Source organism: Chrysemys picta, chromosome 1 (assembly GCF_011386835.1).
Source record: "Chrysemys picta bellii isolate R12L10 chromosome 1, ASM1138683v2, whole genome shotgun sequence".
NCBI classification, from domain to species: domain Eukaryota; kingdom Metazoa; phylum Chordata; order Testudines; family Emydidae; genus Chrysemys; species Chrysemys picta.
The window spans coordinates 259529423-259545306 of NC_088791.1; the positions used below are offsets into that span (position 1 = coordinate 259529423).

The window sequence follows — 15884 nt, forward strand, 5'->3', positions numbered from 1 at the left end:
AGAAACCCAACATTATTGTTAAACACCGACCAGAAAAGGACATACCAGTTACTGAAACCTTAAGCAGATCATTTCTGGCATAACATGGCAATTTGCAAGAGTCATTTGAGCCACAAGTTCATTGTCAAGCATGAAAATGGCTGAACTAAGGGTCGCAACCAAGCTAGGTCTCCATTTATCTACACTGAAGAAACCTATCATTGCTGGCTGGTCATAAGAAAATGTTTGTCACAGTTGTTGGAGTTCTGGACATTCTATGAGTAGCTAGTAGTTATGTATGATCTGACTCCTCCAGGTGAAATATTTGTGGTTTCATGGTCACTGAGCTTGGAAAGGATATGGATAATTCTTTCAAGACACACTGTGATAAAGTAGTGCATGGCTCAAGCTTTGCTCTTTGGTCTCTTAAGAATGGACAAATAGAAGACGTGCTAAAGTTTGTGCTGCTGTGAGAAACCTGCAAGTGAAACTCTTGGAAGCATGTAATCCCTTAACATACTGTCTTGCCCGTGGCAGGAGGTGGTAGCTGACCTTTGCACACTGTATAGTGAAAACAATGTGAATCTAGTAGTATATTATAGATGTTGTTTTGAGTTGCAGAGACTGAAGAATGCAAAAACTTCCACAGTGGCTGGTACACATAGACATCTTTGCCCAACACAGAATACATGAGGTGTTGGTATCAGACGATGGCCACCAGTGTAGGGATTTCAGCAGTTTGCACATGGCTATGATTTTTGTTATGCCATAATAGCTAGCTACAGATGTCTGCAATCAAATGGGCAAATAGTAAAAGACTAGACTGTTAGGCACCTACTAGTAAAGGTTGACAAGAGTGGAGGTGACTCATACCTTAATTTGTTGGGGTAGAGCAATTTGCTAATGGATGGTAGCATGGTCAACTTCCAGTGAGCTATAATTTAAGACTAAGCAGTCCCACCCATCCAGATGCTAGAACAAGACTACTTAGCATTACTTCTCCCCCAGAAAGTGGGGAGAGAGAGTATTCAGAATCCTAATGGTCAGCGGCATTGTCACACCATAGTCCTATCTGGACATTGGAGAAATGGTTAGGAGCATGAAAAGACAACTGTTCAAATCAAATGAAGTTAAAGGTGCCATTGTGCTCAGCACTGTACGGGGGTGGGGGAAAATACAGCAAGTGGTACCGTATGTGAAAACAGTGCCAAATTTGAGCTGCCTTTAACTGTGGAGAGTCCTGTGGCACCTTTAAGACTAACAGAAGTATTGGAGCATAAGCTTTCGTGGGTGAATGCCCACTTCATCAGACGCAAGTGTGCGTCTGATGAAGTGGGCATTTGCGTCTGATGAAGTGGGCATTCACCCACGAAAGCTTATGCTCCAATACTTCTGTTAGTCTTAAAGGTGCCACAGGACCCTCTGTTGCTTTTTACAGATTCAGACTAACACAGCTACCCCTCTGTTATTTAACAGTGGAGTAGTTGTACCAAATCTCAGGAAGGGTGTGAGGAACATTTATATCATGTGTGGAGAGTAAAACCTTTGAAAATTATTCCTGAACTGTATTTGCAGTCTTCTTTGTATCCTCAGGTCACAACCATGTACCAGGAAGGATGAGATCTACAAAATGATTTTTATGAGAAATGTGTATAAGTTTCTGAGCTGGCTAGGCAAACCATGATGAGGAGGAAATGGCTTAACACTTAGATCTGAGTTTATTCAAATTGGGACACAAGCTGCTGAATTCTTTCCCACAAAGCTATGCATTATCTAGAGTCTTGGATAAAATATATTTCTTATAATTATGATGCAATTAAAAGTGTCTCCTAAGTACTCCTCTCTTGCCAGCATTTTGTTGAAGATCAGCTTGATGTGTCCTCTGAGGATAACTCTGTTTAAAGTATTTTTCCCTAGTAGGATTTTGAACTTTATAATGATTTTGTTTAGTTATGTTCTCCCTAAATCCAAATTAATTCAGATATATTCCCCGGGAGAAAATTTGCTTGAATTAGTTTCCTTTTTAATAGGAAATAAAAACATTTATGGTCAACTCTTGAATGTCCAGTTTTCCCTGTGGCTACATGGTGAATATTATTCATTCTTTAATAATTGAAATAGACCACCACTCCCTTGTAATCTATTTTTCTCAGAATGTTTTATAAAACTGTAGTGATTCTATTTGTTTGGCTGCTTTCATTGTTGAAAGTTAGAAAATAATATATACAAAGTTTAAAAAAAACTGTTTATCTTTTGTCTCTCTGTTGGATAGCCACAGTTACACAATATTTGTTAGACCACTTTCAAAGGCTGTATGCTTTACCTTAATCTGTAGCTTATGATACATTAGCTTGATGAGGTAATGCAGGTAACACAGATCATGTAAGAAGAAAAGTATTATTCACTTTCAAAATTAATATTTATATAGAGTATGGTGAATGTATGTCATTTGAATTCACCAAGTCCTGCATAACTCAGTAATGTGGGACAGATACAGGGATATACAAAGAAACATAAATAGTTCACATGCTTTGTCACTTACGTTTCGATGCATAAATCCAATCTTGTTTTTATATAGTATGTACTTTCTTTGTCTTCAAAGTCTTTTAAACCCCTTTTACTCTTTGTCAAAAAGACCTCTAGATTTAACATAACTTTTCTTTATCCTGTATTTTATACTTTGGCTTATATTTTTCTACATTTGTTAAGTGAGCTGCAAAAGTAAGCATGAATACAGAACGAGCAACCAGAATGTGCTCAATGTGCAAAATAATCAGTCTGTGAGGGGAGTTCAATACATAATAAATTTAAACTAATCTTAAGCAAAAAGTAATGTTCCTGAAGTCTGCTGGCCAGTTTTCTTTGCTGTGGACACTCAGAATGCATCATTCTTTGAGATCACAGATAGTGAAAAAATCTACTATTGCACAGAGTGGGCCCAGGTTAATAAATAAAAATGAAATTATAAAAAATAATCCTTAAAAATTGCACCAGTTAAGGGAAGAAAACATACTATTGCAATAGATACCAGAGAAAAAATGGCCAACAAGCTTGTGGCATTAAAAAAAAAATCTTGATATAAAAAGTAGCTCAAATATTTTTGTGGCAAAAGCAAATAGCCCCCAGAGGCTGGCTAGAGAGGCCATGGGGAGGATATATTTTTGTATGGATAACACTGTACTTCCAAATTTGCTTTTGCAAGTCACTGTAAAATTGCTGCTTTCCTCTAATTTTGTTAAATCCTTTCCCACTCTTTTCTCTGTTGATCTCTCTCTCCTTGTCAAACTAAACTTTAGTAGTGCCTTCTATCCAATGTGGTACTATTCCCTTTTGGTAACTCTCACACTAAGTTGTGTGTGATGGGGCAGATGACAACTATTCACCCCAAGAAGACTCCACAACTCAGATTAAACATTCGGTGATTCAGAAATGGCTAGGGGGCTCCATTCAAGAACCAAGAGACACATTTACACATTTTTAAAGTAAAAACTGTAAGGCCAATACTGCCTGAGTACAAATGGCATTCTGGGCAGAAATAAATTATAATCACATGCACTTTGCATATTAAGGTGGATCGATGTCTTCCATTAACTTTAAAGATTGCCTTTCATATAGTCCTGTGGGTGATCACCAAGATCCTATCTTGTAAACTCGTACTCACGTGAGTTATTCTTACTCAGGAGAATAGCCCCATGAAAGTAAATGACAAGATTAGACATAAGGGTCTGACTTTCCTCAGCTTTGCTCCTTGTGTAGTCATGTATACCGGGGCAGAATGAGTGCAAAGTGGGTAAAATGCTGCCAAATCAAAATGGTTGCTTTTACACTCACTTTGCACAGTCATAAATTAATGATGCACAAGGTGCAAGGCAGTGGAGAATCAGGCCCTAATTTATATACCACCACTTTGGGTTTATAAAGCTTTTTTATCCAAAGATCTCAAATAACTTTACAAGCAGTTCATAATCCTTACAACATCCCTGTGAGGCTACAAATAGTGAAACTGAGGCACTGAGAAATTAAGTGATTTGTCTTAGGTGTCAGATAAAATCTGTGTCAGCACTTACACTCAAATCAAGATCTGACTTCAGTCTAACACCAACACCTGCCTGAGCCTCCATGCTTATTTTACTCTTGTCTGATCTTGCTAACTGAGAGTCTGTCTGGCTTTTCTGGACCAAATTCAACAGGTACAACTACCTGGGAAAGTAGTATTCTGGGCTGAATTTAGCCATATTGCACGGTGATATGAGTTACACTTTGGATGTAATTTGATCAGAAGATAAGTGTCAGTGGTTAAGGGCCAGATTCTGTATTTCTTACACTGAGTAGCAGCTTATTTTGCGCATAATGATATTGATTTTAATAGGTCTAACTCTTGGAGTAAAGTACTACTCATTCTGAGTGTGACTTTTGGCCAAAGTATTTTATTTATTTTGATTTTTATATTTGGCTACTTAAAGAAGTGTGCCTATCTTTTACTCTAGGCATTCATGGACTATTCTTAAATGTATAAGCACCCAATAGACCATACCTATAGCCCCCCTCTCCTTTAACCATTAATCAGTATTCATATCTACTAATGATAATCCAGCAGTGAAAAGCATATTTTAAATTAAGAACTCCCACCGCAGCCTTCCTGTTTCCTCACAGCTAGCCTCGCATGCTGCTCCAAAGATTGATAAACTAAGGCTGTTTTAAACTAAAGTAGAGAGTGAATTCCAAAGCTGAAGAGTGTGTATGGATAATGCCACATCAGCTGCTGCCCTCTGATACTGGGGGCTCCATCTCATCTGTCCCCTTTGAATGCAGCTGTGGCAATAATATGGCACAGGAGAGATGCAGTCTTGCAGTAAGTAGCTCCCAGGCCATTTAGGGCATTTATAGGTCAAAAGCTTTCAATTTTATCCAGTAGTTTGTTTTTTGTAATGTTCACAAAGTTCTTTGTAGCTTTAGCACAATCTGTATTCCATAATAGTATAAAACAGTATTTTACATAGGAAATAGCTTCATTTTATCTACATAGTTCTTCACGAGAGAGAGAGAGAGAGAGAGAGAGAGAGAAAGCGTCCTATATTTAGAGAACATGCTTTGTCTTTGATTTCATAAGGAGAGGTTACATAATAAAGTGCATATTCAAGGCACCTAACTTGGAATGCCAAATTATAGGTCATCTTAATTATTATGTACGTACTGTATATATGATAGATTCAATTATCCTTAAATGCTTAAGAAAGCTGCATTTAACTATGATTTACTGTAGTAAATGAAAGATTGCAATGAAAATTATGTTTTTAATTTATCCTTAAATATGTAAATTAATAATGATGGGTGTAAGAATATTGAAATATCTGCATGTATAATTAATACCTGCCTAGGTGACATACTTTGAGCATTTATTATAGAGTAAGAGTGATTTATGAGCTGTGTAATATAACTTGAGCTTGAAAAAGTTTTCCATTAACACTTTGTACATCCATACACATAACAGTACTGGATATATATTGTTCTCTAGAGGAATTCATTGCATATACTTTGCATTTTTTTTACTATAGAAGCTTTTTTAAATGGAAAAAAGTCTATGGCTACTTCTCTGCAAACTGTTTTTGTAATAATTGCTACATATGATCTTGATTATCATATGTTCAAATATAATGTATCATATTATACTTCTAAATGTATAATAACTGGTATATTATAATTTAACTGGTAGCTTAGAGCTGGGAGTTTGAATTTCCCAATGCTAGGTCCAGATGTTTAAAACACATTAGCAGAAAGAATCAACAATGCCTAATTCTTACATGGGACTGCCACACGGATCAGTCCATTGGTCCAATTAGTCCTGTATTCTGTCACTGACAGTCACCAGTACTAGCAGCTTTAGAGAAAACTATGAGAAACCCAACAGTTCTGGAATTACCTATTTCATGGGCCATTTCCTCCTAACCCCTAAGAGTAAGAGTTTGACTTACAATCTGAAATATGACAGTTTATATTGCTTCCTACCTTTTTTTTTAGTATTTACTATTATAATTCTGTATGTTCTTGTTATCCATATAAACATCCAATCCATTCTTGAATCATCCTAACCTCTTGGCCTCAATGATATCTTGTCACAATGAGCACTATAGGCAGGTTAGACGTTCTATGAAGCAGTTTCCTCATCATCGTTTTGAATTTGCCACCATTCAATTTCAATGAGTGTCCGCTGTCTTGTGTTATGAGACAGGGAGAACATGTCTTTGAGGTACCTTCTCCATACTACTTTCTATTTTGAATACTTTTATCATGTTCCCTCTTATTCATCTCTTCTTTAAAGTAAATAATCCCAACTTCTTTAACATCTCTCCATATGAGTTTTTGTCTCTCTAATCATTCTCATCATCTGTCCCTGTCTTCCTGCTGTATCCTTTTTGAAAACTGAGTACAGTATTCCAGGTGAGTGCATATCATTGATTTATATAATAAAAATATTTTCTATATTATTTTCCATTCAATTCCCTTCTGCATCCTAATATTTTGTTTGATATCTTGACTGCTACTGTACTTGGATATAGTTTATACACCATGATATCCAAGTCTTTTTCCTGAGTCATATAATTAATTTAGAGCCCAGTAGAGTATATGAGTCGTTAAGTGTTCCATCCAATATGCATTACTTTGTATTTGTCAGAATTGATTTTCATCTGCCATTGTGGTGCTCATTCATTTAGTTTGGTTAGGGTCCTCTGAAGTTGTTGACAGTCTTCTCTGGTCTAGACTTACCTGAATAATTTTGTATCATCTGCAAGTTTTGCCACCCCACTACTCATCTCTTTTCCAGACGACAAATAAATATATTGAACATCAGTCTTTGTATGGAACTTCGTGGTATCCTGCTTTTGCCATGGTAAAAATTGACCCTTTATTTCTACTCTTTGTGTTCTGTCTCTTAGTGCTTTCCTTCCTGAGCATTGAACATTCTTTGTCTCTAGTACCATGCGTACTTAGTTCCTTCAATAGCCTTTTGAAAGTCCAAATAAATTGTCAACCGGTTCTCCTTTATCTACTGTGTTATTGATGCATTTTAAGAATTCTAATAAATTTGTGAGGCATAATTTTCCTTTGCAAAAGCCAAGGCGGCTAGATCCTTAATTTATCATGATTTACTAAGTACTTTATAATTCTATTTTTAATTATCATTTTGATCAAATTACCAAGGAAAGTAGTCTGTAATTCCCCAGATCACCCCTTCAGTATCTTTTAAATATATATATATATATATGTACAATATTTGCTACCTTCTAGTTCTTTAGCAGAGTGGCTGATTGTAATGAGAGACTGCACATTTTTCCTAGCAGCTCACCGACTTTACTCTTAATTTTTTTCAAAATTCTTGAGCGTGTACTGTTGGCCTAACGACTTGTTGCTTTTTAATTTATGAATTTTTTTCTAGCATTTCTTCTTTTGACACCTCTGTCTCTGATAGTACCTCATCTTTATTATGAGTAAAGAATAGATTCAGGGTAGGTATCTTCCCAACATACTCCCTGGTCTAGAAACAGAAAATATACCATGCTCCCACTAAAAGGATATTAGAATATCCAACCTTCAATCCATATAATGCATTATAACATTAAATCAAAGAATACAGTCTAAAAAACCCACCTACCATCCCTACTATTGTAGTGAATTACCTATAATATGTTGTTTCAGAATTTCATGTGTTAATAGGTGTGTTGCTGCTGATTAACAGGTTTTAGATGCAGGAAGACTAAAAGAATATAATGAGCCATACATTTTGCTACAAGAAAAAGAGAGCCTGTTCTACAAGATGGTGCAACAAGTGGGCAAGGCTGAAGCTGCTGCTCTGATTGAAACAGCAAAACAGGTAGTTTTAAAAGAAGTTGTAATTAAGTTTGTCTCTATAGTCTTATTTTTCCCAAGTTAGCACATTCCGTATTAGAGCAGGCCCCATCCACTCCTGTAGTTAAGGTCTATCAGCTTTTCAGTTCTAAACCCTTATATTCTATGCTTTATTACATCTGTATGTGTTTGTGCATATATTCATGTATAAATAATATAGTGTGTGTCAGAGTATGTTATAGACATACATCACTCACAAAAAAGTGACCCTGAAAGAACATTAAGGTTGTGAAGTCAAGCACTCAGGAGTTAGACAATGACAAAATTAAGGTTGCCCATGCGACCTAAATTTGGCCCCCTTGTGACACAGCTGTTAGTTATATGATCACTTATTATCTTTTCCTTGCTCAGTGCACAAGATGAATGATGCTCATTGAATGAGTGACTGTTCAATATTTTGCTTTCTCTTCATTGCTCATTGTATGGTTCCAGGCCTTATTTATTGCACACTATTCAAACCAGCTCTGAATAAAGAATTATTAATTTCCTCGTGAGTTTTTCTATGACGCTTAACATTACAGCATCTGAGTGCTTCACAAACATTAACTGATTTATTTCCACAACACCCCTCTGAGATGAGGGGGTAGTATTATTCCTACTTTACAGATGGGGAGCTGAGACACAGAGACATAAAGATCAAGTGTGTGTTAATTTGGGGTGCCCAATTTGATAAGCCTGCAGTCTGATTTTTTTAAAGAATTTTGCATTGTATAGCACTTTTTGTTCTGAATACAGCTCCCACTGATTTCTGTTGCAGCTGTGAATGCATAGCATGTCTACAAATCAAACTCCAGTTCTCTCAAATTGTTCACCTAGGAGATGAGAACACACAGTTAATGACCACCTCTGACAAGTTTGATTAAGTGACTTGCTCAGCATCACATAGGACAGGTGTGGGCAAACCTTTTGACCCAAGGGCCACAGCTGATATGGAAATTGTATGGCAGGCCATGAATACTCACGAAATTGGGGGTTGGGGGTGGAAGGCGGTGAGGGCTCTGGCTGGGAGTGTGGCCTCTGGGCTGGGGCCAGAAATGAGAAGTTCAGGGTGCGGGCTGAGGCTCTGGGCTGGGGCAGGAGGTTGGAGTGCAGGGGGAGGAGGGTGCGGCTCCAGCTGGGGGTGCGGGCTCTGGGTGGGGCTGGGGATGAGGGGTTGGGGGTGCAGGAGGTGCTCCGGCCTGGGACTGAGGGGTTTGGAGGGTGAGGGGGATCAGGGCTGGGACAGGGTGTTGGGGCACGGGAGGGGATCAGGGGTGCAGGCTCCGGGTGGCACTTACCTCAAGCAGCTCCTGGAAGCAGCGGTGGGTCCCTCCTCTGGCTTCTACACGGAGGTGTGGCCAGGCAGTTCTGTGCGCTGCCCTGTCTACCGGTGCCACCCCTGCAGCTCCCATTGGCCATGGTTCCCAGCCAATAGGAGCTGCGGAGGCAGCACTTGGGGCGAGGGCAGTGTGCGGAGCTCCCTGGCTGCCCCTACGTGAAGGAGCCAGAGGGGGGACATATCACTGCTTTCAGGAGCCGCGCGGAGCCACAACACTCATGGAGCAGGGCAAGCCCATGACCCCGCTCCCCAGCCAGAGCGCCAGATTAAAATGTCTGAAGGACCGGATGTTTGCTCACGCCAGACATAGGATCTCTGTGGCAGAGGCAGAGATAGAATCCCATTCTCCAGATTGTTAATCAACTGTCTTAACCATGAGACTCTCCTCTTTTTCTGCAGTACCTGCCTCATTCACTATACACCTTCCAACTTCTGCAACAAACAGGGCAGGAGTCCTACAGACAACAGCCTCCTTCAGTACACAACCCTGCTTTATTCTCAGAACAGGCCCATCTTGTGCACTGAATGATGCAGGGGTCCTATGAACAAACAGTATTAAAGAGCGTACTATAATGCATATGACGAAGGGGGAGAATTAAGATTGCACAGGCAACTTTATTGTGATATTTCCTAATTTCTTACTGTTTGACTTTGCAATTTTAACATTAAGGTAGTTTTTTATCTGTAACTTCCTGGATTTTTAAAAAAGCAACCTGAAAAATCAAATTCCATCACATGGAACTGTATGGTCTCCTACACAGTAATCCGACGGTTCCAGAATCATAGAAGATTAGGGTTGGAAGAGACCTCAGGAAGTCATCTGGTCCAGTGGTCTCCAAGGCGGTGCCCGCGGGTGCCATGGCGCCCGCTGGGGCATTTATGTGCACCAGCCTACTGACAAGGGAGCGCTTCTGCTGGACAACCTGCCGCCAAAGAGCGTGGCTGCCAGACAACTAGCCGCCAAAATGCCGCCAAGAAGCGGCAACGCCAAGAAGCATTGGCGGTATTTCGGCGGTGACGCTCTCGATGATGCCGCTTCTTGGCGGCATTTCGGCGGCTGGTCGTCCGACACCCACCACACTCTTCTGGGAACATGAATATGCTATTGCAACAGAAAGGTTGGGGACCACTGGTCTAGTCCGACCCCCTGCTCAATCTGAATCTTTAGATCCACCACTCAGACCTCTGGTACTTCAGCTACTCCTTTAGCTCATCTCAGTAGTACGTTGTCATCTTCTGTGTGGGCCAGCCACTGGAGATAAATGCAGCACAAATTTTGCCAGCTGGTTATACAGCTATTTGCTGAGTAGAGAGGAATATTGACTCTGGAATCATGGTTTCTATTCCAGATTCTGAGGGGACTTTAGTAGCTTTAGTGACAGACACTTCTGCCCCGACCCCTCCAGCCTGTCCTTGTCCCAGTCCCCCACCCCTTCAGCGCCACATCCCAGTATTCTCTCTTGATCTTTCTCACAGTCTCTTTGCTATGATCTCCAGGCAGCCCATCTGCCCTGGCTTCTGACCTGTGCTAGATTACTTCAGTAGAGCTGAACCTCTTTCCTCCTTTCCACTACCCCCCAAATGTGTGTCAGTGAAGAAAGGAGTTTGCAGTTTGCTTCAGTGACTCAACGCAATGGTTGCTGCATTCTTATCAAGGCAGCCTGGCTTGCCAAACTATGCTGCTGGCTTTCCCCATTCCCTGACAGCAAACTAAACTCCAGCTCTGGCTCCCTTGGATCTTGCTGCCTAACTTCATAGAACAGTATGAGGAGCGTGCATTAGAATCCAATTTGTGGGGAAGGCTGGAGAGCACTGGGTAGGCAGCATGGCTGAGATTCAGGAAACAAAATGGCCGGTGCCTGGCTGCAGCAAAGTGGAGAATTGCGTAGTAAAAATAGGCAATCCTTTGACATCTTGGAAAAATGGAGCGATGGCATTAGAGTCCACAGATTTCAATGAACAGGGCACATCATGCCCCTCAAGGTTATTGTTTCTGGCTTTCTGTAGATGCAGGAAGAGACCGCTGCACAAGTTCACACTTTCAGGGTTTTCTTCACAGCAGTGATGCCTAGAACAATTTTTTTTAACTTTTACAAAAAGAAAGGGGAGAGTCAATTGGAAAACAATTTAGCAGCCAGGGGTGTATTCTGCAGCGACTTCTACAGCTGCAGAGTACACAAGGCCCTATTTATAATTATGTGTACTAATTAACAGGTTTATTGAATGGCAAAAGCAAAGCAGAGCTTACATTATAACTCCCCTGTGTAGCGCCAATTTCAGAACTCTGGAAACAATTCTTTGTTCATGATCCCAGCCAGAATGTATTCCTGAGCGTGCTATGTTTCCCAGGATGTTGCATGGTGAATCATATTTTGATACATTAATAGAGAAAAGGGTTCATCATATTCTGTATGGTCATTATATAGAAAACCAAAAAGAGAGTAAATTTGATATATCTGGAATTTATAGAAATTATGTTTAAAGGAACCAATTAAATGTATATAAACAGAATTAAAAGTTCTAAATCAGTGTGTGTCTACAAAGCTAAAACCAGCTTCATGGGAAATTAGGGCTCAATCCTGCAGAGAATGGACAGGCTAGAGCCAAGGCTCTGAAACTGTCATCTGCAGAGAGTTTGACCACATGGTGATGTCTCCTTTTGTTTTCAGTTGCAAAACTGCATTCAAAGACAGCTCAAAATATGTAATAGAATTGCCTAATAGTACTTGTCTATGTAATCACCTGTTGTTGACACAGGAGTGTTATGTGATTGTATACAGGAGGGGAAGAGATCCATGAACCAATCTCTCTTATGTGGTTCATGCTGTGAAGCAGTTTGATAACTACTGGGCTAGAGGGTAGATACAAGCTTAAGTATCTGCTAAGGGAGCAGAGCATGGTACTTGTTAGCTCCGCATCCAAAATATGGGAGTAAAGAGAATCTCAGCAACTGCTCAAAACTACAGATTATGGCACAGTTGTGAAAGTAGCAGGAAGCTTAACTTGGGGATTCCTTTATTAGTGTCCCCTGTGCTTCTTGCACACTAACACAGGATGTGTTAGAAGAGCTGATCATAATGGCTCCTCTTTCTGTTGTGATATGTTTGTTGTTGTGTTCTCATAAGTTCCTACTGTGGTTCCTAAGGCTTTCTTATACCCCAAACCAGCTGCACCTTAAATAATGGTAAGAATTGGATTGTAATCTTTTTCAAATCATATACTTATTTGACAATGGTTTGCCTTACCAAAATGGTTCAGCCTGTGGCTTTGTTGCTGATAGGCATTCTGAGTTTTGCATTGACCTTGCTTGAATCCTGCAGCAGAGCATACACTGGCAACAAGTTGCTGCAGGTTACAGTAAGTTTTATGGAGCAATAGAGCAGCTGTGCATCTAATTTAAATGCATGGAATGCACACTTTAGCATCGGGGCCAAGATTTTCATAAGTCACCAGTGATGGAGTGTCTTTAATTTTGACTGTCCATCTTGAGATAATTTAAAGGGGCCTAATTTTCCGAAAGTGCCCCCCTTAGGTGTTTCAAGTTAGATATCCAAGGATGCAGGCACTCAAGTTTAGTAGTTGCTTTTGAAAATCTTGGGTCAGCTTCTAACACCTCCCTCCTCCAATTCTGCCCATTTCAGCCACTTAGCAGTCCTTATTATTTTTCTGCAAATCTAAAAGGCAGCAACCCTGGCTTAGTATGATGCAGCTCAAAGTCCACCCTGCTGAGCATGCTCAGTCTGAGTGCTGTGCGACACTGCTCAGCCACCTCCACGCCTCTCTGCAAGATTGAGCCCTAAGTGAACATTGTTGTTATCTATGTTCAATTTAAAAGGAGCTGTTAGGAGATCATCATAAGAAAAAGAGAAATAATTGTCAGACGGAATAACGTGTTCATTGAGTTTAGTTTAGTTTACCCCACTGCTGCACACTCAACAATGATTTGTTCAGATAAATAAAATTTACCATTTGGACTCCAATCCTGATGTCAAGGGACGTTTTGCTGCTGACTTCAGTGGCACCAGGAGTGGGCAATTACTGTATTAACAGCCTTGGATATATTGATAAAAGTAAGATTTTTGCTTACAAATATATATTTAAATATCAGCTATTGTGCATGCACAGTCATTACTTTTTAGAAGTTTGAATGCCATTATGGTCCTGTTAACGTTAGTGGAAGACCTGCCTTATGTGAGGCCTTATGCACCTTCCACACTTGAACTGTGGGCATTCCGCATCTTGCAGTATCAGGCCCAGGGGAAGGATTCCCATACACTTACAGTGACATGGTTGAAAAGCTACTGTCACTTCATTGTATCCCCCGGTAATGTGCTGAGGTTTTCTATTACCTTTCCTTAAGAAAATTCACTGTCAAAAGCTACAGTAAAAGTATGTTAAAATTATGTCTTAAATCAGTAAAAAGATGGAAATGCACTACTAAGGCTCTAACCTCGAATATGTAGATGAAGCCAGGAACTAGAATAATTTTCTTCTAGTGCACCCCATTATGGCTGGTTACTGGAGAACGCTTGACTTCCAGTCCTTTTGTTGATTCAAATCATAACCTTAATATTCTTTGAAAATTGTACAAATACACTGCATTAGCGTGTGTGCCCACAAAGGGAGACATTCATACATATAGGAGGGTTCGTATAATATAGCTATTTCTTTTTTATATCATATGTCCTATACATTTATTCATATATGAAAAGAACATAATTATCAGGCAAAGCTAACTTTGTTGACAGTGCCCCCAAAATATAAATAGGAGAAATGTTTCACAAGCCATATTCAGGACAGTTTGAATATGAGACCTAACTTGTGACACGTCAGCCTCAGAAAGATAGCGTATTTTCTGTTTTTTAAAGACTCAAACAAAACTTTTCACATTCTTCTTTGAAAAAATTACATTTGAAGTCCTTTTTCACCCAAACACATTTTCAGATAAGAGCACACAAGTCTTGACATTATTTCATTTTGTTATGCGCATCTGTCAAGGAACAGAGATATGATACAGCTTCTAAAAACTGATGATTGTGGAACAGTGAAACTTGACAGCATTTCATTTCCTTTATGTTCTGATTATACATTTATCAGGAAACCTGTATCTCTTCTAGTTCAGCTAGAAATTGGTAGAATTCAAGAACTCAAAGGCTTGGCAAAGAACTGTCCTATTATTTGGTATCATCTTACATTTTAGAGAAGTTGCTTGGTTGAGTCATTGTTAAGGCTTTTGCTTCTCCTTTCATTATTGTGGTACACTATCCAGAGATCACATTTCTATAGGCCCTATAACTGCTCTGCAGCACAAATTAAACGCTGGGATATTTCTTACATATACTGTGAAGTTTCAATGGTTGTCAATCATAGTTTGTAAAATATAAGGATTACAACCTGATATTAACATCCAAATCCATTGTGTTCATTTTATGTGTGAAAATGAGAAACCCTTGTGCAGACTCTAGATTTCCCAGCCTCTTTGTCACCCTGTTTTTAATTTATCTCCATGTTTTGAGCCAGTAAAATAATTTTACTTATCTGTTTAATGCAAAGTGATAAAATATATCTATTGATCTGAATTATCAGAACTTGAGTGGATCTACAGGTCATGTGAGGATTCAGTTACACTTTATTCTGATCAGAGAGCAAGATCAGAGAGTAATTTTACTAATTCCTCAATGAGTAAGGAGCTATTTCTTGAATTTTCTTAAATTAAAGTTCCTGTTCAGTTTCCTTAAGGAAATTAATTTCTGTGCTTACATTGCATTAATCTGGAGAACTATGTCTTTTGAAACTAAAAAATGTTTAACAATGATGGGTAAAATTAATCAGTGTATGGATGTTTTCTTTTTCTAGGTCTACTTCAGTAAAAATTACCCAGAAGTTATTCAGAATGGTCAAGTTGTCACACATTCTTCAATAGATGCTGCCTCAGGATTAATCTTTTGTGAAACTGCACTGTGATCCAGCGTAGACATGATAGCTTTCTATAGAATGCAAACCGGAAATCATTTAAACTGGATGACTGACAGTGTTTAGAGTGGAGCTTTTTGCACTAGACAACAATCATATTTCATATTAAAAAAATATTTCATCTAGCTCTTTCTTTAATTTTAGTGCAATACATTTATCATTTCCATCTAAATAAATTTCCATTGCTAAAGGAATTAGGCAGACCTGTTTTTTTTGTTTTGTTTTTTGAAAGTTACATGGTAGAGACTTTCATATTTAAATCACAGATGCAGGGCATCTAACAATTCTGGGGTGCAGTTTTAGAGGTTATTAGAAAACCTGGAGTTTCTCTATTTTCCCATTTGGAAAGCATGTAAAATCAATTTGTTTAGTGTCACTTTAAAATTTGTCTTACAGCAGTTTTGATAATAGAACACACCATTTTCTAATGCAGTACTTATTATATACTCCATCTTTTTAAAGCAGTTTTACAAACTGGCAGAAAAAAGAACTGAACCAACCAAAAATACATTTTTATAGAGATAAGTTCACATATTGTTATAAATATAAATTTTTAAATTAAAATGTAATACAGGTATGGTCTGTGGAAATTAACATAAAAATTTCAGTTTTCCTTTGCTGAGATCCAAATGCTGAAAATCAATATCAATCTACTGTATTTTAGAAAAAAATGGTCGCATTTTGCTTATATTTTGCAGTGCACCAATAT

At 38.9% G+C, this 15884-nt stretch overlaps 1 protein-coding gene across 1 annotated transcript in view; it reads left to right on the top strand.

Annotated features, from left to right (window-relative positions):
* The window catches only part of ABCC4 (ATP binding cassette subfamily C member 4 (PEL blood group)), a 225654-nt gene extending 210285 nt beyond the window's left edge, over positions 1-15369 (top strand). Inside the window, 2 exon segments of the mRNA XM_005305004.4 lie at positions 7715-7849; positions 15059-15369. Of these exon segments, the coding sequence (XP_005305061.1) occupies positions 7715-7849; positions 15059-15166 (243 nt within the window). The 3' untranslated portion in view covers positions 15167-15369.
* Positions 15370-15884: the final 515 nt, after the last annotated feature.